This window comes from Gekko japonicus, unplaced genomic scaffold, assembly GCF_001447785.1.
Source record: "Gekko japonicus isolate JY-2015 unplaced genomic scaffold, Gekko_japonicus_V1.1 scaffold10, whole genome shotgun sequence".
Lineage (NCBI taxonomy): Eukaryota > Metazoa > Chordata > Lepidosauria > Squamata > Gekkonidae > Gekko > Gekko japonicus.
Genome location: NW_015167526.1, coordinates 2979999 through 3002250, shown reverse-complemented (window position 1 = coordinate 3002250; position 22252 = coordinate 2979999). Strand labels below are relative to the sequence as shown.

At 54.0% G+C, this 22252-nt stretch overlaps 1 protein-coding gene across 1 annotated transcript in view; it reads left to right on the top strand.

The window, feature by feature from the left end:
• Positions 1-401: 401 nt before the first annotated feature.
• SH2B3 (SH2B adaptor protein 3) overlaps positions 402-22252 on the top strand; it is a 102887-nt gene continuing 81036 nt past the window's right edge. Inside the window, exons 1-3 of the mRNA XM_015413218.1 lie at positions 402-448; positions 9682-9815; positions 12690-13429. Of these exons, the coding sequence (XP_015268704.1) occupies positions 402-448; positions 9682-9815; positions 12690-13429 (921 nt within the window). The remainder of the gene's footprint in view (positions 449-9681; positions 9816-12689; positions 13430-22252) is intronic.

The following is a 22252-nucleotide window of genomic DNA, read 5'->3' as shown; positions in this document are numbered from 1 at the left end:
CCGCCCCCCCAAAAAAATCTCCAGGTCTTCCCCAACCGGGAGTTGGCAACCCTGGCGCTCCCCCGCCCTGCTCCACGAGGTCCCACGTGCGACGCGAGGCCTGCCAGTCCCCCCCTTCCCGGCCGCGCCCGTCGGGGGCTCCCTCCCTCCCTCCACGTGGAGCGCCAGGCCCGCCTTCCGCCAGGGAGGGAGCGAGCGCCCTCGGGGGCCGGCCGGCGCGCCCAGCGGATCGGTCCCGCCCGAGGGCTTCCCGGGGCTGGGCCGGGCTGCTCCGCCCCTCCGAGCGAGCAAAGGAGCGAGCGAGCGAGCGCAGCTGCCTGGCTGGCTGGCTGGCTTGGCGGAGGCGCCGGGCTTTTACATAACCGTGGCGGCGTCGAGGGAGCCCCAGGCGCCGCACCACCATGGGCCGGAGGAGCGCCCGCCGCGCCGCCGCCTTCTCGACGTGCAGGTCAGTCCCGCCGCCCGGCCGGCTCCGTCGCGCGGGGGGAGCGCCAAGGCAGCAGGCTCCTCGTCCTCAGGGCTCGGCCGCCGAAGGAGAAGGGTGCCGCGGAGCGTGTGCAGAGCGCCCCGGCCCCAGGGGCCGAGACCGCCTTCGGGAGACGTTGGGGGGGCGAAGGCGGGCCAGGAGGGAAGTGGCACCAGGATTCAACAGGTGCCGCCTTCGTCTGCAGCGGGGCAGAGCTGCACCTGTTGGGTTTGCGGCTGGCCCTCCTTCGGGAGCCCCGTGCGTGCCGGGTACAGCGCCCTCTGGGCGTGGGGGCGAGAACCGCCCGCCTGGCCTGCCTTTCTGGCACCCCCCCCCCGTTGGACTTGACAGGGGGCAGGTGGGGAGGGCAGGCGGCCAGCGGCAGTGCTGGAGCCGGGAGCAGCTTTTCCGGCACTTTTGTCTTCGTGCCAGGGAAAGTGTCAGGGGGTGAGGCTTCTGCAGGGACTTGCTTGGGAGCAAGAAAAATGCCCCCCCCCCCAATATGTGCACCCAAACCCAGACTTGGGATCTTAGGTCGCTTGGGAGGGGGGAACTCCCCGCAGCGTGAAAGCCAGCAAGTCAGCACATAACCCTAACCCCACCCCCGCTTTGCTATCCTGTCTCTGCCCAAGAGGGCTTTCTTGCCTAGGTGCTCGTAGATACCAGGGCTACGCCAGACTTCTCCCCCGTGTTCCCTCTAAGCTGTGTGCCCGAGCGGCCGCTCATTAACACAAGAAGCCCCTCTCCGCGGCGGTCTGGAGCCGCACGCATCTCAGGATGTGAACTGCTCTGCTGGGGGGGCGGTGGAATTAGAGGGGACCTTGGGTTCCGCCCTGCTCCGGATAGCCTGGCTCGATCTCGTCAGATCTCGGAAGCTAAACAGGGTCGGTCCTGGTTAGGACTTGGATGGGAGACACCCCATCCCCAGCAGTGTTCCCTCTAAGCTGACGTAGTGCGAGCTGGTTCACAGTTTTTTAGCCTCCGGCTCACGCATTTTTGACTTAGCACAGGAAGGAGGGCTCCAGAACAAACTAATTCACGCAGCAGCCAAATCGCTCGCGCGCCGCTTTAATGCCAGGAGCTCACAAAGTAGAATTCTTGCTCACAAGACTCCACAGCTTAGAGGGAGCCTTGAAGGAAGTCTAGGGTTGCTATGCAGAGGCAGGCGATGGCAAACCCCCTCTGAATGTCTCTGGCCTTCCAAACAATTGAGGTGACCATAAGTCAGCTGTGACTTTACAGTGTGTGTATGGGTGTGCGTGTGCATGTGTATGTATATGAATATATACATATTCATACACACACACACACGCAAGACCTACAACGCTTGAGAACTCGATGCTTTTTGTCTTTCTTAAAGCAACAAAAGCCAGTTTGGTGTAGTGGTTAAGTGCGTGGACTCTAATCTGGGAGAACCGGGTTTGATTCCCCACTCTTCCACTTGCACCTGGCTGGATGACCTTGGGCAAGCCATAGTTCTGTCAGAGCTGTCCTTGAAAAAGAGCAGTTCCTGTCAGAGCTCTCTCAGCCCCACCCACCTCACAGGGTGTCTGTTGTGGGGAAAGGAGGGGAAGGGAAAGGAGTTTGTAAGCCGCTCTGAGACACCTTCGGGTAGTGAAGGGTGGGGTATGAATCCAATCTCTTCTCTTCTTCAATTATTGTGTGCGTGTGTTAAATGCTGTCAAGTCAGTTCCGACCTATGGTGGTCCTCTGAATTAATGACCTCCAGACCCCCCCCCCAAATCCTTAACAGTCTTGCTCAGGTTGTGTCTCTCCGAAAAGTTTCTGCCTGGCCTTGCGCGTGTGCTGGGGGTGTGTGAGTGCGCTCTGTTGAGTGGTGTCTTTGAGCTCTAGGACAGGGGAAGAAACCCCCTTTGACCTAGAGGGAGTCTCAAAATTCTGGGCGCTCAGGAAGAATGCATGCCCCCTTCCACGGCCAGCTGGTACGCTGGCCAGATGTGGAGAGGCGGGCAGCTGCCTTTCATCACTGTGTGTGTGGGGGGGTTTTTGGGGGGTTGGCAGCTCTTGAAGGAATAAGAATGCTGCCCACAGGGGACCAACCCCCTGCCCGCCGCAATTGCCCTCTCCTCCTTTTGGCTGCTCTGGTTGTTGGGCAGAGTTCCACCGATCTCTGCAGAAGATGCGTCTCCCCCAAAACGATGGGTGCTCATTACAGCGATGGGCCTCCTCATCTCCCCACCACCACCTCCTGCCAAGCAAAATTTACTCCTCCGTGGAACGAAAGAGAAGCCGGCAGTTGGGACCGTGGTGGGGGCAGAGCCTCTCCTTTCAGCCCCGATGAGTTCCCGCCGTCTCCCTCCCTGTGGCCTTCCGAAGCCCCCGTCCAGCACCCAACGAAGCCTCCGTGTCCTTAAGTGACCTGCTGACCCCGGCACATCTGTCCGCCCGGTGGGGCCGATCCTTCCTCTCCTCCACTGAGCCTCAAATCAAACCCGGCCAGAGTGGGCGGCCGTGTTGGCTCACACCTGTCCCGTTTGTATGCTCCTTGGGGCAGGGGCCAGAGGTCTTCTTAGCTTGCACATGCGGGCGGCACTGTGTAAAACCCGGAGTGTCGATGCATTGGCGGAGCCTTTCCTCTGCGCCCTCTCTCCGCCCAGGAGCGGTTGGAGGAAGATCCGCAGCCCCCTCCTCCCGACCCCCAAGGAGACCCTTCCCTGTGCAGGGCACGCTGGAGGGTCTCTCTCCATCTTGGGGCCTTGCGTTCCCTTTCCCCATCCTCCACTGCCCCACGGGTGGCAGGCAGCTGTGGGGTGGTCTGTGACACCCACCTGAGTGCCAGGTGCGTGAATCCTTGCCCGCCGATTTTGGAGCATCGCAGCTTTAGAAACACCTATTTATTAGGGGCAGATGAGAGATGAGGGAACTCCGTTTCTCCAAGGCTCCTTTGTGCAGAATGGCCTTGTTGAGTGGCAGGTTGGGGGGGGGCTTGTAAGAGGCCCCCCTGGGCAGGGTTCGCCTCTGCTTGAAACCTCTGACGCTCCAGGTCTCGTGTCCTGGCTCGTGAGGCCAGAAGTCGCAAAGCTGATGCTAGGAAGTCTTTGCCCAGGAACTGGTACCTTTACGAATCCCGAGTCTTTATGTTGTGCTTGCAGTGTCTGAAGCTTTCCACCTGCCTTCTCTTGTTCCCGTCCTTACACCTGCCCTGTAAGGTAGGTCAGCTTCCTCACCCCAGTCTTGTAGACGGCATGCGGAGGGGGCCACAGGCGGCTTGCCGACGTGGGCAGGATTTGGCGCAGGGACCCGCCAGTTTGGTGTAGTGGTTAAGTGCGTGGACTCTAATCTGGGAGAACCGGGTTTGATTCCCCACTCCTCCAATTGCAGCTGCTGGATGACCTTGGGCAAGCCATAGTTCTGACAAGAGCTGTCCTTGAAAAAGACGTGCGCAGGATTTGGCGCAGGGACCCGCCAGTTTGGTGTAGTGGTTAAGTGCGTGGACTCTAATCTGGGAGAACCGGGTTTGATTCCCCACTCCTCCAATTGCAGCTGCTGGATGACCTTGGGCAAGCCATAGTTCTGACAAGAGCTGTCCTTGAAAAAGACCAGTTTCTGTCAGCCCCGCCTCCCTCACAGGGTGTCTGTTGTGGGGAGGGGAAGGGAGAGGAGTCTGTAAGCTGCTCTGAGACTCCCTTGGGTAGTGAAGGGCAAAGGGGTATAAATCCCATCTCCTCCTCCTCCTTAGCTGCTGTTGTGCGCACTAGGCCTCGTGAAAAAGCGTGCCGTGGGTTGGTCTCCTGGAGGCAAAGTTCCATGACCCGTCTGCTATGCTGCACCAACTATGGTGGCGAAATGGAGCTGCCATGTACTAAGGCAGTGTACCTTTGAGTACCAGTAGCTGGGGAGAAACGCTGTTGGCACCCGGGACTACTTGTGGCGTTCCCCTGAACTGTAGAGATTAGAAACAGGAAGTAGGACTGGAAGGACTTTCAATTGGTCTCACGAGGAGTGATCCCTACTTCAGGGACCTTCCCGTAGCTTTCTGTGCTGGTTTGCTTTTAGCAAGGGGGTTTTTGAACAAAGGGAAGCGTGCCAAAATGTGTTCTTTCTCCTGCAGCCTGAGGTGAGTTCAGTCCAGGTGTTAAGAACATAAGAGAAGCCAATGCTGGATGAGGTCAATGGTCCATCTAGTCCAACACTCTGTCACACAGTGGCCAGATATACCAGGTGCCATCAGGAGGTCCAGCAGTGGGGCCAGGACACCAGAAGTCCTCCCACTGTTGCCCCCCTTCCAAGTACCAAGAATACAGAGCACCACTTGCCCCGGACTGAGAGTTCCTCTCTATACCTTGTGGCTAAGAGCCACTGGTGGACCTCTGGCCCATATGCATTTAACACTGAAGTATTCCATCCGCTCATTCAGCTGTGTGGATGGACTAGGCCTCAGTTTCCCCCAAGTACCTCCACAACATGGAACAAAGCTGCAGTGTAGTGCCTCTTTTAAGAGAGTTAACCTGAGCAGTTGCAGATGACCCAGCGATGCATCTTCAGCCATGCTTGGTCATTTGAATGCTCTTTTTATTAGGCAACTACACTCTTGGGTATGCAGAACCCCATCAACTAAAGGATGGTTACCAAATATAATTACCCCGTTTGAATCGTCCTTGTTTCTGTTCAATGGAGTCGTGTTAGACACTTTAATCCAGGGGTGTCGAACTCATTGGTTATGAGGGCCGGATCTGACATAAATGAGACCTTGTTGGGCCAGGCCATATGTGTCGTAAAACGTAATGCCAGGTAGCCGAGATATAAATTTTATAAAGGACACAAACACAAAGGTGTTTTTTTTTTTACTTAAAATAAAAACATGCTTAAAGCATTAACTCTGTAAGCTGCAAACCTAGTTTTGATTTATTGACATTCGCCACAGAAATCTCATGCTCAGAGTTCTGCGTCCAGGGCCCAGGTTAAAACATGAAATGGCTGAGCGATTAAGAGAGTCTGGCGAAGCAAGCGATGATGCAGCAGCAGCAGCAGCAGCAGAACCGGAAGCAGGAGACGGCCAGTTCCACCGCGAGCCTGATGAAGGCCCTCTGGGGGCCTGACCCGGCCCCCGGGCCGCATGTTTGACACCCCTGCTTTAATCTCTTTGGGGCGATTAATTGACCCAAGCCAAAATTGCGGGTTTTACAGAGCGTGGCAGTGAACCGGAGAGGGTCACTAACCATATGGGGGGGGAAACCTCCTTTGGGTCTCCAAATGATACCTTTCCTTGAGCAAAAGATGTGAAACTCGTAGGAGGGGAATTCTGTGGCCCAGAGCGGAGGGAATGCTAAATGGTACTTAGCGGGACCTGCGGTTTCTTGCATTAACACTGCTGAAGACCCCGGATGTCCAGGGAAAATCCGGCTTCTAGCTTGCTGGACGGAACCCAGCCTCAGACGCTGCATTTCCAAGCCCACTTCGAGTATCTGATTTCCGGGCTTGGCTTGAAGTTAAAGAGACTCCATAAACATAGTTTGGGCACTTGGAAGCAACCCTTGACCACAGTCGGCAGTGATGTCTGTCCCGGGCTTGAGGTCCAACCCATGTTTGGAGGTTTTGGTCTGCAGCTTCTGTGGAGAGACAAGCCAGGGAGGGAGTTCGGCTGCCAAAACCAGCCGGCCGGTTTGCTTCGCGGATCACTCAAGAATCTCGCCTGCTCTCCAGCGACTGACAAATCCCTTGTTTGTAAGCAGCGAGAAGTGGCTTTTGGAAAAGCACCTGGTGTTTAGGCAGAAAGCTCCTCCTTTCGGATTCTTAAAAAGACACATCTCCCCCCCCCCAATTTGGTAAAGAGGGGAAGGTCTGCAGACAATCCGAAAGGCCCAGCATTTATTGTATGCACAGAATTTGTGTCCCGCCTCTCTGTCCTTATAAGGGCCTCCAAGGCGACGAACCATTTAAAACGGACATGATAAAATTATATTATAAAAGAAGAAGAAGAGATTGGATTTAGACCCCGCCCTTCAGTACTCAAGGGAGTCTCAGAGCGGCTTACAAACTCCTTTCCCTTCCCCCCCCAACAGACACCCTGTGAGGTAGGCGGGGCTGAGAGAGCTCTGACAGGAACTGCTCGTTTTCAAGAACAGCTGTGCCAGAACTATGGCTTGTCCAAGGTCATCCAGCCAGGTGCAAGTGGAGGAGTGGGGAATCAAACCCGGTTCTTCCAGAGTAGAGTCAACACACTTAACCACTACACTAGAGATGTGAAGGGCTGGAAAAAAAATGGAAAAATTCGGGGAAAAACCCATTTTTTTTCATTTTTTTTCTGAAGGCTTTTTGTTTTTTTCTGAAAAATTGGAAAAATTGAAAAAAAGAAAAGAAAAGAAAAAAATGATTATGGAACATTTTATTTTAATATGATGAATAAAATATTTTAAGATAAGGTGTTCAAATATTTTTCAAATCATTTCTAATATATATATATATGGTATCACATTGATCTAATTTCTGTGCACTGAGGACAAGCAAGTCCTAGGTTACAAACTGAACTCTCCAATGCAAGAACAAGATGCATTTCTTCCTTTAGGAGGTGCGATTGTCAGAAGAAAATTAAAAAGTTTCAGTTTTGTTTTTGCATGTGGGTGGGTATTCTGTTTGTAATAATTGTTTGGATACACTATATTTTTTAATATGCTAGTTGTGATAATTTCATGCCAAGTAAAAATGTCCATAGTCCTATTTTATGTTCCTAAAGTAACAGAATGACTTTCAATCTAGAAAAGACAAAAGAAATGCTAATGTAGCATTTTTTTCAATTTTTCCGTTTCCCCCCGGAAAAAAACGGAAAAAACCCGGGGGGTTTTCCGAGCTTCAAAATTTCTGGAAATTTTACATCTCTACACTACACCAAACCATTCATATCAGCCCCCCTCTCCCAAACAATCCATCATTAAAACAGGCGTTTTTTAAAAAAAGTTAAAATACATGAAAAACATAAAAACATTGGGAAGGAAGGGAGGAAGGAAGGATCGACGGAGGGAATGCCAAATGAAACAAAAAGGCTTCATTCACTGGTGGAAGAGAATAGATGAATCTCCGTGGGGAGAAGATTACGGAACTTTGGGGCCACAACCAAGAAGGCCCCGTCCTGGGTTGCCACCTGCCTAATCTCAGAAGGTGGGCGTATCCAAAGCAGGGCCACTGGAGATGACCGTAACGGTCAGGCTGGCCCCCTGCTTTCACGAGCAGGAAGTTCCCCTTGAAGGCTTCGTTAATGACATGACTGGTCACCACGGCAGGTGGTCTTCTGTTTCTTCTCTTCCTCAGCCAGGGCTATTTTGGGGGCGGAACGCACAGGAACGGAGTTCCGGATGGCTTCAGAGTTGGCCACGCCCACTACAGCCAAAACCTCTGCGTGCGTGGCTACAGAGGGAAGGCCTGGAGAACAACCCCCCACGCGACTCTGAGGCGGGTGGGCCGGGGGGCCCTGGGAGGATCAGGGACCACGGAAACATCCAAGGGCCAGCTTGCCTGGGCTCCCCGCAGCCTTGGGGTGCCCGGGCAAGCCAAGGGAAGGCATGGGGTGTGGCCTAATATGCTAATGAGCTGTGCTGTCAGGGGGTGGCCTAATATGCTAATGAGTTTCTGCTGTTGGGTGTGGCCTGTAATGCTAATGAGTTCCTGCTGGGCTTTTTCTACCAAAAAAGCCCTGTTCTCAGCCATGGGCAGGTCTGAGTAAATTCATGGCATGCGCCAAGGGCAGCGTGCCGGGCCTGATCAGTGCCCCTTTGGCACTGGCTCTGCCCCCACGAATCCTCTGCCGGCCACACACCGGGGCTCCCTGGCAGGCGAGGATTCCTTGGTGTAATGTAGTGTAGTTAAGAGGATTGCTTGGTGTAGCGGTTAAGTGCGCGGACTCTAATCTGGGAGAACCGGGTTTGAGTCCCCACTCCTCCACTTGCAGCTGCTGGATGACCTTGGGCCAGCCACAGTTCTCTCAGAGCTGTTCTTTCAAGAGCAGTTTCTGTCAGAGCTCTCTCAGCTCTGCCTACCTCACAAGGGTGTCTGTTGTGGGAAAGGAGTTTGTAGGCTGCTCTGAGACTCCGAGTGAAGGGCGGGGTATAAATCCAATCTCCTCCTCCTCCTTCCTTCTTTTTGTCTCTTCTCCCCCCTCCCCAAGATCAGCGTGGTGCAGCCCACCTTGCATGGGCCACGCCCCTCCAGCCAGAGAGCACCAAGTTCCCAAGTATATAGGATGTGTGCGGCCGTGTTATGCTCTCTAGCACCCTCTGTGCGCAAGGGGAGAACACTCTGAGCATGCCCAGAGGAGTCCCTCGGCGATTCTCCGACAGCTACGCAGTTCTGCCTCCGTCGCAGTAGCTCTCGACTGTACCCACCCTGCTTTTAAAACGGAGGACACGGGCGGGGGGGGGAGTGGACTTCCTCCTATATTGTTAGCTAGAAGAAGGCATTGTGTAGCCGTCGCTGTTGTTTTTTAAAACGGGGGCGGGGGAAAAGAAATCTTCCAAGTGGTTTTCTTTTGGAGCATGCGGCTGCCGTCGGGGTCCGCCAAAGCCAGCTCTCCTTCCTGTGTGCAGTCGGGAACGTGAACTCACGAGCCGGTCGCTTGTGAGCGGGGCCTTCCCGGGTGGGGTGGGCTACCTGATCTTGCCAATGCGTCTGTCTGCAGATGCCGGTCTCTTCTCCGAAAGGTATCGTACATCTTGTGCTTAACGGTATCTGTTTCCTTTCTCTCTCTCTCTCTGACTAAGGGGAAAACCTTTTTCGGAAAACTGTGTTGTGTAACTTTTCTCTCCCGGCTTGGCGTTGCTTTTGCTGATGCAGCGTTCTCTAGCCATCTCGATGGCTCTGCCGCTTTTAGAGAGGGGCCTGAGCGTGCCCTCATGCACTGGACGTAGCCCGTCATGACAGTCTTGTCCCAGAAGAAGAGGAATACTTGTCAGGGTACAGGTTTTGCGCATTTCTCTGCATTCAGAGAAGTCAAGTCAAACATGGGCAGGGGTAAGCGGAAGCCAGGACGAGCCGGTACCGAGTGCCATGTAGAAAGCGGCCGAGGGGGTACCTTCCATCTTCTGATTTTTGCCCCCCCCCCATGAGAGACAGCGCCCCAATCAATTTAGGTTACGTCCTTTTGCCCCTGAAGAGGAGTCCTCCCTTTTGGGGGTGAAGTGGTTGAAGGAAGGGTTGTGCTACGGGGTGGTGGTACATCACTGTGGATAGTTGCGCACTCTCCACAGGCCCTGGTTTTCTGGCAGCCGCGGCCCGCAGGAGAACGGTGCGTGGAAGGAAGCGAGGGTGCTGAGTCATCCACAGGCTGGTGGCACTGATAGGCTCCGGAGGCAGGGGGCCCCCTTGGGGGCGAGCGCCCGGGACGGCCGCAGCGAAGCACGTTCGTGGGCTTCCTCGGGGAAGTCTCGGCCTTGTGATGTTTTCCCCGAGCGCTGCGGTTGCACTTCGTTCCAAACACCACCTGCTCTTTGGAGGGCAGCAGCTGCGGCCTTGGGAGAAGATTGGGAGGTGCCCGTCGCCTCTCTGTCTGACCGTTCCCCGCCCCCTCCAGCATTTCTGCGCCGCTTGCTACTGACAAACGTGCAAATGTTGGTTCCTTGTCCTCAAAGCAGGATCCTCTTTAGGCCTTCCAGTTTTTGCTTCTCACAGTGTCTGGCTTTCTAACCTCCCTGCTTGCTTCAGCCACCAACTCCCCGCCCTTTCCAGCTGGGGGGGGTCTGCCGCCTGGCGGTTCCCGTTCCCCCCCCCCCTCAGCTCCAGGCTCACACCAGGTCCTCTGGTTCTGCTCAGTAGCACATAACTCTTCCTCTCCCAAATCCCCGTGTGCAGATTTTTCTCTCAGGCCCACCCGTCAGTTGCGTGCGTCCCCAAAGCTGCAGCAGTTGACTGACCCTTCCCCATCAGAGGTGCAATCTCTGTGAACGTTCCGTGGCACTACGGAATGAGAGGGAGGTCTTTCAGGCACGCAGTAGCCATTTTTGACAAAACAACAACGTGTGTCTGTGTGCTATCGGAGGCGGCATCGGGCATGCGAACAGAAAACTCTCCCGGCGTGAAGTTCTGTTTCCACCTGTGCCCCCGGCGTGCTTTTCCCTGAGCTCTGGCCACTCTTAGCAGACAGATTTTGCATCTCAAGTTTCAAGGGCGATGGTGCTTTCTGTTCTTGCTGTTTCCCAACTTTTCTAGGAATCCGGTTGTTTGGAGCCGCAGGTGTCCCAAGTTTTAGCTTTCGTTCCCTTGGGGAAATGCCGTCACAGTTTTGATTTTGGCCGTCCGCCGTCGAAAGGAAGCGGGCGCACATGTAGCCCCCCCCCCAGCCCTGTGTTGAGTGCACAAGTCTCTAAGTGCATTTGTGTGGCCTGAATGTGCATTATAGAATTATTCGTAGAATCATCAAGAGCCCTTGTTTCGGGAGGGGCTCCTCCAGAACTCCCTCTCCGTGTTGGCCTTTTCGCAGCAGCTTTAATAAGGAAGTTCCTGAGCGTGTTTCCAAAGCGAGAGGCCAAAACGCCCTTCGTGGCAGCGAGCAACGAACCTGCTTCCTGTCTGAGCTGCATGCAGGGCGACGATAAAATGTTTTGCAGAAGGGAAAAGGAGCTGAAGAAAAACTGCTGGCCTCCGGGCCAGAGGGTGCAGCGTTGGGGAGGAAAGCCGGCCGTTGGCTTCCTCGCCCAGGTTTTAGTGTGTAATTTGTCATGAGATTTGGGGAGACGCTGGCCTTCCTGTTCTGTATCGGGCTTTGCAGAAATCTGTGAAATGTTGGGGAGGGGGCATGGAAAAATCCATTAAGGGGACCCCACCACCACCACCACCCTGGAAAATATGCTCAGCAGTGGTATTTTTTTGCAGTGGGGCTTCAGAGCCAAGTAAGGTAAAGGTAAAGGTTCCCTTGCTCGAAAGCCAGTCGAATCCGACTCTAGGGTTGCGGTGCTCATCTCCGTTTCAAAGCCGAAGAGCCAGCGCTGTCCGAAGACGTTTCCGTGGTCATGTGGCCGGCATGACTAACCACCAAGGCGCACGGAACGCTGTTACCTTCCCACCGAAGTGGTACCTATTTATCTACTTGCAATTCCTTGCTTTCGAACTGCTAGGTTGGCAGGAGCTGGAACTAGAGACAGGAGCTCACCCTGTCTTGCGGCACCCGGGTCTTGAACTGCTGAACTACTGACCTTCCACAGCCTGCAGTTCAGCGTCTTAACCACTTGAGCCACCGCAGCTCAGAGCCAAGTAGACAGGGCTAAATCTGTCTGTCAGTTGTTTTAAAAGCAAGGTGTCAGGCGTCGCCATCAATGCTCCCTCTAAGCTGTGGAGTCTTGTGAGCAGAAATAGTACTTTGTGAGCTACCGGCATTAAAGTTGTGAGCCAGCGATTTGGCTGCTGCACAAATTGGTTTGCTCTGGAGCCGTCCTTCCTGAGCGAAGACAAAAACCTGTGCGCTGGAGGCTAAAAAGCTGTGAGCCGGCTCACACTAACTCAGCTTAGAGGGAACACTGGTTGTCACCAATGCGCCCTCTAAGCTGTGGAGTCTTGTGAGCAAAAATCGTACTTTGTGAGCTACCGGCATTAAAGTTGTGAGCGAACAATTTGGCTGCTGCATAAATCAGTTTGCTCTGGAGCCACCCTCCCTGAGCGGAGACAGAAACCTGTGCGCCGGAGGCTAAAAAGCTGTGAGCTGACTCACACTAACTCAGCTTAGAGGGAACACACCAGTGCTCCCCCTAAACTGTGGAGCCTTGTGAGCAAAAATCGTACTTTGTGAGCTACCAGCATTAAAGTTAAGAGCGAACAATTTGGCTGCTGCATAAATCAGTTTGCTCTGGAGCCATCCTTCCTGAGCGGAGACAAAAAACCTGTGCGCCGGAGGCTAAAAAGCTGTGAGCTGGCTCACACGGACTCAGCTTAGAGGGAACACTGGACTCAGGTCAAAGTCCTGCCTGGGGCTGCAGGAGAAATTTGAGCTCTCGGGTGCGATCGATGGCTTTTGCATGAACTGTGTGCACCGGAAGCCTCCCTGCCCCATTACACTGGCAGGGGGGCTAACCCAGAAAGTGTGTCTTCCGAGAGGAGGCCCTCAAGACCAGAGCTCCCAGTGAACGTTGGTCCCCACTGTCCCGTCCGAGAAACTCCTGCTTGTGGCTTAGCCCAGCTTTGGGGGCTGCCGGGCCTCAGCCTTTCCCTTTTGCCCTCCCCCCCACCCTTCCGATGCCACATCTCCTCCCTCTTTGTCTCTTCCAGAGCCCCTGAACATCTCCAGTTCCTGCCATGAATGGACACATCGTCCCGCCAGGCGAGCCCCCTCCCCCCGGCGGCTGGCATGAGTTCTGCGAGCGTCACGCCATCTCCACCGCCAAGGAGCTGGCCTGCAAGTACCTCCTCTTCATCCACGACAACCCCCAGCATGAAGTCCTGGCGGCGGAGAACTTCTCCCTGCAGTTCGCCGACCTCTTCCAGCAGTACTTCCGCCACGAGGTGAAGGAGACGTCCGTCATGAGCCAGTTCCGCGTCCTGCCCTTCAGCAGGGCGCGGGATTATCGGGAGACGGGCTGCCGGCACGCTGACGGCTCCTCGGGGACAGGCGTGCCCAAGGCCGAGGTGGAGTTGGCCGACCAGGCGGACAGAATGACCGAGGCCGGCCCCGGCGGCCTGCCAAAACCTGAGGAGCCTACGGGGACTTCGTCGGCCGTGAGGAGGCACTTTTCCCTCGACCGGCTTAGGAGGAGCTTGCGGAACTTTTTCCGCCGGAGGCCCTCGGAGCCCAGCCCCGCCGAAGGAGAAGCGCCGGACTCCGTTTTGAAGCCGGGCCTGGCCTGGAAGATCCTCCCGTGGTCCCTCTCGCGAGACCAGGCCCTCGAAGTGCGGAAGGAGGGCCACCTGAGGTACTGGACGGTGACCGAGGCCACCATGGACTGCGGGATGCGCTGGCAGAGGTGCCGGCTGGTTTTGCGGAAAGCGGGCAGCGGAGAGGACGTCTTGGAACTCTTCGATCCCCCCAAGGTAAGCGAGGGAGGCGGCTGCCAGCGAGCGGCCCGGCCTGCTCATGTAGTCGTTTCTGTATTTGTTGGTCTTGTTGTATAAAGCGCCGCTCAGAAGCTATTTACACACCTGAATGCGCAGCCAGCAGTCGAACATCTCAGCCCAGATGCGGTTCCATGTCCACCTCTTCCAGCCAGGTATTTCAAATCGGCTGACTCTGCCATTCCAGGGCTTACCCAAAGCTGGCCTCGTACGGCTTCCGAAGCTGCTGGAAGGCCGGCTGCTAAGGCCCTGGGGTAAGGCACCAGTGCCGGTTCTAGAATCTGGGGGCGGGGGCGCAGCGGGCAGAGAGCTCCCAGGGGGCTCCCTTCAAGCCCACTCACCCTACATGGGCATCCTTCCCTGGTCTGCTCACGGGCCCTCCCACTGCCCGGGCACATGGCCATCCTCACCACCCACAGCCCTTTCCCGACAGGCAAAGGGCTGTGGGTGGACCTGGGCGCGTGAGTGGTAGAGCACTCGCAGGTGAGCAGGCAGGGAAGAGGGCAGCAGAAATGGGCCCTGCCAGGATCTCTGGGCACCGGCAGCCGCCCTGCCTGACCATACGCTGGCGCCGGCTTGTAAGGCGCGCGGAAGCAGGGAGCAGTTGCTTGTCAGGCTTGAGAAGCCTGTTCCGCAGGGCCTGCAAGACGGAGCTCTTCCGCCAGGCTTTCGAGTAGGAGCCGCCACTGCTTCCACCACTGTCTCCACCACCACAACCAGCTGAGTTGGGTAACAGCGGGGGGTGAGATGGCCCTGTGTTAAATGAACTACAGCGCTGCGTGGTTCTGATACCACTGACTGGGGACTGCGGTCCCCAGGATGCCATCTTGTTACGGAAGGCTTTCCTGAAACATCTTGAGCACTTTGTATTGTTGCTTGATTGTTTTGTCTTGTTTTTAATTGTTTTAACTATTGGCAGACATGCCCTATCTGTGAGCCGCCCAGAGCCCGCTTGCGGGGAGGGCGGGCTATAGATCTAATAATAAATAAATAAATAGAGGTGGGGCTAAGCTGCCAGAAAAGCTTGGCCCCAGGTAGAACATTCATCAGGGTCCTTTTTGTGTTGCGTGGGGCTTCCGCCGCTTGAAACACTTCCACATCCTCCTGAGCGTTCGTACTCCCTTCACTGCAAGATCGGGCACTGTAGACGAGTCCTTTTTTTATTTTTAGGAAAAAGAGAGATAGCTCTGTACATAACGCGTCGTTTCAGTGGCGGGACTGGCTGCCGTAGGGCATGGCGATGGCCCTTAGGACCAATGACTTTTGTTTATGTATTTGGCAGACGCACAGGCCGCTTTTCTCCTGGAACACAGGACTCGAAGCGGCTTCCGAATAGAGATGCAGAAAGATCTGAAATGACTGTTCAGTCGCTAAAAATTGTAGTACGTCATAGCACCTCTTGCTCGCACCCTCGTTGCCACAAAAAATCAGAATTGGAGAAAAACACAGTGCCAGCAAAGAAGCCACGCACTGTAGAGAAGTCCTTTCTTTTTAGGAAAAAGAGAAATAGTTCTGTACATAATGCGTCGTTTCAGTGGCGGGATTGGCTGCCGTAGGGCGTGGCGGTGGCCCTTGGGACCGATGACTTCTGTTTATGTATTTGGCGGGGGCATGTGCCACTTCTCTCCAGGAACACAGGACTCAAAGCGGCTTCCGAACAGAGATACAGAAAAATCTAAAATGACTGTTCAGTCACTAAAAATTGTAATACATCGTAGCGCCTCTTTCTCGCACCCTTGTGACCACAGAAATTCAAAACTGGAGAAAAGCACTATGCCAGCAAAGAAGCCACACACAGAGACCAAAAAAATAATAATAATGAAATAAATCACCCATGGAACATAAACGCTAAGAACAGGGGTTGTGGGGTTCTCGAGAAAGGAATCCTTGCCGACTTCACAAAACTACAACACACATGATTCTCTGTTGGGAAGACACACCAATTAAGTTGGATCAAGCTTTGTGGGGCAGGTCAGGTCTTTAAGGAAGGATTATCTCGGTGTAGAACTGGAGGAAGAAGGGACCGCGGTGGCTCAGAGGTTAAGATGCCGAGCTGCAGACCGGAAGGTCTGTAGTTTGGCTAGTTCGAGACCCGAGTGCCGCGTGACGGAGTGAGCTCCCGTCTCCGGCCCCAGCTCCTGCCAACCTAGCAGTTCGAAAGCAAGAAATTGCAAGGAGATAAATAGGTACCGCTTTGGGGGGAAGGTAACAGCGTTCCGTGCGCCTTGGCGTTTAGTCATGCCGGCCACATGACCACGGAAATGTCTTCGGACAGCGCTGGCTCTTCGGCTTGGAAACGGAGATCAGCACCGCATCCCTAGAGCCAGATTCGACTGGCAGGGAAACCTTGACCTTTAGCCTTTATAACTGGAGGCACTCTAGAGCAGGTTCCCTGGAGAAAGGGGAGGAACCTCCCTACAAGTTACTTGGAGGTCTTCTATAAGATGCCCACCCGCCCCACCAAATCGTGTGTTCCCGACAGTTTGCCTCAACTCAGGGGAGGTCTGATGCAGCGCAGTGCCTGGATTGGCCCCTGTGCCAGGCGGCGGGGGCCGACACTGCAGATGGTTTGTTTCTCTTCCCTGTGTGCAAGGGGTTTGGATAATGTTTACCGGGGGAGACACTAAGGCAAGGCAGCCTTGAGTTTCTGAATGGCCAAAAGTGAAACAGACCCATCCTGGAGGGTGGGGGAGCAGACACCCCCTCCCCGGAGAGGAGCATTGTACCTTGTGTGGGTATTAAGTGCCAGCAGGTCTCTTCCAACTTAAGGGCCACCAGTTCAGCAGTTCGAGACCCGAGTTGCCGAATGACGGAATGAGCTCCTGTCTCTAGTTCCAGTTCCTGCCAACCTAGCAGTTCAAAAGCAAGAAATTGCAAGTAGATAAATAGGTACCACTTCAGTGGGAAGGTAACAGCGTTCCGTGCGCATTGGTGTTTAGTCATGCCGGCCACATGACCACGGAAATGTCTCCGGACAGCGCTGGCTCTTTGGCTTTACCCTAGAGTCATTTGACTTGCTTTGGAGCAAGGGAACCTTTACCTTTACTAGACTGGAGGAAGAAGGGACCGTGGTGGCTCAAGTGGTTAAGATGCTGAACTGCAGACCGGAAGGTCGTTAGTTTGGCAGTTCGAGACCCGAGTGCCACGTGACGGAGTGAGCTCCCATCTCTGGCCCCAGCTCCTGCCAACCTAGCAGTTCGAAAGCAAGAAATGGCAAGTAGATAAATAGGTACCACTTCGGTGGTAAGGTAACAGCGTTCCGTGCGCCTTGGTGTTTAGTCATGCCGGCCACATGACCACGGAAACGTCTTCGGACAGCGCTGGCTCTTCATCTTGGAAACGGAGATGAGCACCGCAACCCTAGAGTCAGACTCGACTGGCTTTCGAGCAAGGGAACCTTTACCTTTTTAGCCTGGCTCAGGCCTTGCAGACGGAGGTCTTTTGTGGCTTCCCGGGTTGAGTCAACCCATCTGCTGTTGGGTCTTCCTCTTTTCCCGCTGCCTTTGAGTCTGTTTGGCATTCTTGTTTTTCCCCACTCAGTCTCCTCTTCCCGTAATATGGCCAAAGTACAGCAGCCTCAGTTTAGTCATTTTAACTTCTAGGGAGAGTTCAGCCTCGATTTGGTCTACACCTCCAAAGGAAGTTTAGAAAACTAATTGAGGGCCAAAAGTTAAAAACTTTTGTGTGCAAAAGACTGTTTATGACCAAGACATATGAAAACCTCGCAGGGGCCCAAATAAAGCCTCATAAAATGTACAAAGTTACAAATAACACACAAAAGAGTTGTGTATGTTGTGTATGACCTGACGCGTTTCGGCTCACGAGCACCTTCTTCAGAGGTGAAATCGTGCAAAATATAACAAGCGACAGAGTCCCTGTAACACATGTAAGGCAATTAACAATAAATAAGAAATAAATAAGTAAAATAAGACCAAAATTGAAATGCTGTACAGAAAGATAAAAATTTAGAGCCAGTTTGGTGTAGTGGTTAAAGTGCACGGACTCTAATCCCGGAAAACCACGTTTGATTCCCCACACCCCCACTTGCACCTGGCTGGATGACCTTGGGCAAGCCATGGTTCTGTCAGAGCTGTTCTTGGAAAAAGAGCCGTTTGTGTCAGAGCTCTCTCAGCCCCACCTACCTCACAGGGTGTCTGTTGTGGGGAGGGGGAGGGAAAGGAGTTTGTGAGCCGCTCTGAGACACCTTTGGGTAGTGAAGGGCGGGGTATGAATCCAATCTCTTCTCTTCTTCTTCTCTTCTTATTGGGCCCCTACTAGGTTTTTATATGTCTTTGTAATACACACTCTTTTGTACACTTACTTCTGTTTTTAACTTTTGGCCCTCAATTAGTTTTCTAAACTTCCTTTGGAGGTTTGTGCTTTGTTGGCTTAGATTTCCCCCCTTGTTTTTTTGGGTTGATTTGGTCTAGAACCTACTGATTTGTCTTTGGGGCAGGCCGCAGTATCTGTAAAACACCTCTCCAGATCACATTTCAAAGGACCCAGGTGGTTGGCCGTGTCGGTCTGAAGGGGTAGAGCAAGTTTAGAGTCCAGACAGGTGCCTTTAAGACCAACAGAGTTTGATTCAAGGTGTTGAGCTTCCGTGCGCGCGCGCGCTTCCTCAGACCCATTGGAAGGAAGGTAAGCTTCAAACGTATAGATGGGCTGAACATGAGTTTGAACCTTACCTTCCTTCCAGTGTGTTTGAAAAAGTGTGCGTGCCCAGGAAAGTTCATACCTTGAATAAAACTTAGTCGGTGTTGAAGGCGCCACTGGCAATGCTCCCTCTAAGCTGTGGAGTCTTGTGAGCAAAAATTCTACTTTGTGAGCGACTGGCATTCAAGCTGTGAGCGAGCGATTTGGCTACTGCATAAATTAGTTTGCTCTGGTGCCCTCCTTCCTGAGCGAAGGCAAAAATGTGTGAGCCGGAGGCTAAAGAACTGTGAGCTAGCTCACACTAACTCAAGCTAGAGGGAACACTGCTCTGGAGCCCTTCTTCCTGAGCTAAGGCGAAAATGTGTGAGCCGGAGGCTAAAGAACTGTGAGCTAGCTCACACTAACTCAGCTTAGAGGGAACACTGGCCAGGGGACTCTAAAGCTGTTCTACATTTCAAAGGAATCAAGCTCGCAAGGGGAGGGAAACCGTGCCCTCTGCCCGCCATGGCTGGAGGTGGTGTTGAAGAGGGTTCCCTTCTGCCCGCCTGAGACTTCCCAGTTAGCTGGAAGTTCCCTGAATTCTGGTGGCTCCAGTCATTTGGCTTGGCTTAGACGGAGGATGAACTATTCAAAGGCAAATACTGAGCTCCCTCTTCCTCCGTGGCTGGCACGGTGCCCCGCGTCTGCAGAATTTGGCCCCTGCTAGAGACTCCAGGCATCCTCTGAAAAGGCAGCCAAACACTCTTCCTCTCTCTCTCTCTCTCGCTCTCTCTATCCTGGGCGGTGTCCAGAGAAACCGCACAGGAGCCGAAAGCTTTAACTTTTCCCTCCGTTTACCAGGACGGCAGATAGCCCGCAGAGCTCTCTGTGGGTTTTAACTGTGCGAAATGAGGTGTGCCCTTCCTGGCTGCTAGTGGGCATTGCATCTCCTCCCTGCAGCTGCTGGGCACGGGGGCACCGTCGAGCAGAACCGGCGCAGGCGGTCTCTTTCGAGTATAAAAATGTACGCGCCCTCTTCTGCCGTCCCCCGTCTTTCGGGACCCCAGGGACGTTAAACAGAAATCTTATTCATGAGGCGTGCACACGGGCTTACAATGAATAGAAGGCCGGGAACAGGGACTGAATTTAAACTCGGTGCGTGCTGGCGCTTTGGATCGGCCCTCTGTTTCTCCTCTCTCCCCCCCTCCGAGCTAAATATAGATTCGCGGAGCTGCATCGGATATGAGCGTCTTCCGGAAGAGGCGACATTCTTTGAATGCAACTGTTCTTCTTTGGTACTTCAGGGGTGTTCTGTTCTGTTTTGTTTTTTTTAAAAAAGGAGAGGAGGAACAACCCCCCCTCCCAAAAAAGAAACACCCCCCTCCCCCACCCTTGTCACTAGAGCGTGCATGGTTTGACTCAGCTGTTGTGGTTAGAGAAATGTGCTCAGATTGACTTGGGGAATGGCGGGTGGGGGGCGGGCGCCTGAAACTTGCTGTATAGGTGAACTTGCGAATTGGTGTTCTGATTCAGCACTTCCTCCCGGGGCGGTTGGAGGCTGGCATGCGCGCCAAGAGCTCTGGAGCTGTGGCTCACATGCACGGGGCACGGGCAGGGCTCCCAGCGGACATCCTGCCTTGGGTCTGCCTTGTCAAGGGAGGGGAGGCATCTGCACATGGGGAGAAGAAGAAGAAGAGATTGGATTTATACCCCATGGCCCTTCACTACCCAAGGGAGTCTCAAAGCGGCTTACAAACTCCTTTCCCTTCCCCTCCCCACAACAGACACCCTGTGAGGTGGGTGGGGCTGAGAGAGCTCTGACAGAAACTGCTCTTTTTCAAGGACAGCTGTGCCAGCTTGTGACTGACCCAGGGTCACATCAGCAGCTGCAAGTGGAGGAGTGGGGAATCAAACCCGGTTCTCCCAGATTAGAGTCTGCGCCAGTGTTCCCTCTAAGCTGAGTTAGTGTGAGCTAGCTCACAGTTTTTTAGCCTCTGGCTCACACTTTTTTGTCTTAGCTCAGGAAGGATGGCTCCAGAGCAAACTAACTTATGCAGCAGCCAGATTGCTCGCTCACAACTTTAATGCCTGTAGCTCACAAAGTAGAATTTTTGCTCACAAGACTCCACAGCTTAGAGGGAACATTGGTCTGCGCACTTAACCACTACACCAAACTGGCTCCCAGACCCTCTCAGGAGGATGCACAGTTCCAGCGTGGAAAGGAAAAGGGGATTTTTTTTCCCCATAAGGGAAAGTCCACAGGGCACAGCTGCACCTGAGACTGTAAGCCGCTCTGAGGCACCTTCTGGTAGGGAAGGGCGGGGTATAAATCCAGTCTCTTCTTCCTCTTTTTTTGTCCTCACAACCAATGCTCCCTCTAAGCTGTGGAGTCTTGTGAGCAAAAAATCCTACTTTGTGAGCTACTGACATTAAAGTTGTGAGGGAGCGATTTGGCTACTGCATGAATCAGTTTACTCTGGGGTCATCCTTCCTGAGCGAAGACAAAAACGTGTGAGCCGGAGGCTAAAAAACCGTGAGCTCGCTCACACTAACTCAGCTTAGAGGGAACGTTTCTCACAACAACCCTGTGAGGTCGGTTAGGCTGAGAGGGCGGGTCTGGCTGACAGTCACCCAGAGGAATAGAGTGGGGATTTTGACCTGGGTCTCCCAGATTCTGGTCTGTTTGACTGATTCCTTGTGTCTGATGGCACAAACAGTTTGGTGCCGAGGTGCTTGGAGATCAGTATATGATGCACCAGTTGGCTGTTTCCTGTGGTAAAAAGGTGTCAGGATGGTGTTGGTGACTATTGGGGGTGCTTGCTGTGGTCACGTGCTCTAAACTTGAACCAGGGGTCCCGAATCTTTTGCCACCCCCCTCCCCCAAGATGGCTGCCGGAAGAGGCAGAGCCAACCCCAAAATGGCCGCCCCAAGAGGTAGAGCCAAACACTGTCGCCATCCTTGCTTTGCAAAGGATTGCAGAAGGGGGATAAAAAGAAATGAAGGCGAGCCCAAGGTGGTGGTGGTGGGGGGGGAGAAAGCAATGGGGGGAACGGAATCTCAGCCCTCCTGGTCCCCCATTGGCTGCAGCTGCTGCTACAGCTGTGGGAGAAAATCTTGTCATTTGACTGAGGGCTGCCAGTAGCCATGAAGCCGAACGATGGCCTCACCCATTGAGTGGGTGCCAGGAGAAGTAGTGGTGGGTCCCACGTTGGGGAACCCCGACTCAGACCATCAGTTTTGGTCCATTCAGCCGCTGGTGTGACATTGGGTCAGTCACAAGTTCTCTCAGAGCTGTTCTCGAGAGAGATCTCTCAGCCCCACCTACCTCACAGGGTGCCTGTTGTGGGGAGGGGAAGGGAAAGGAGATTGTAGAGCACTCTGTGAGTCCTTTGGGTAGTGAAGGGTAGGATATAAATCCAATCTCCTCCTCCTCCTCCTCTTCTTTCTCTTCTTCCCTGAGCTGTCCTGCGGTGTGGATTGGGGTCAAGTTCTGAATGCGTTTGGAATGCGTGGGATTTGCAAAGTGTGTGGCTCTGATTCAGCGAGTCCAGTTCTTGGAGCGGCTCCAGGGAACTCGTTCTGGAAATGTCACAGGAGGCAAAAATTTTCCAGGATAAACCCAAAGTGAGGAGCTCAAGTTCCAAAGGAAGAGATCCTGGCTTTAAAACCCGCGGCTCCCGGCCTTGCACTTTGGGGGACTTTGGGGCTTCCACAAACGCAGGTGAAGCCGAGCTGGCTGAAGGGGTGCCCGAGTTGCTAATTCCCACTGTGGGGTTCCCTTCCTCCCCTCCAGAGGTGACGGGTGTGCCTTGTCAGCTTCTAGGCCAGAGCACTGCCATGGGAGAACCGGGTTCGATTCCCCACTCCTCCACATGCAGCTGCTGGTGCGACCTTGGGTCAGTCACAAGTTCTCTCAGAGCTGTTCTCTCAGGAGCAGTCCTCGAGAGAGCTCCCTCAGCCCCACCTACCTTGGGATCTCCCAGGGGGAAAAATGTTTACCGTTTGTTTAAGCCAGATGTTACTTCAGGATGAGAAGTCAGAAAAGAAAGAGGGAGTTTCTTACCCCGCGTCTGTGTTCTGTCTGCGGTAGAATGGTTGGCCTCGAAACCGGGAGCACGTCAAGAGACCAACCAGAGTTTCGGGGTAGGATAGTCAAAGCTCACTTC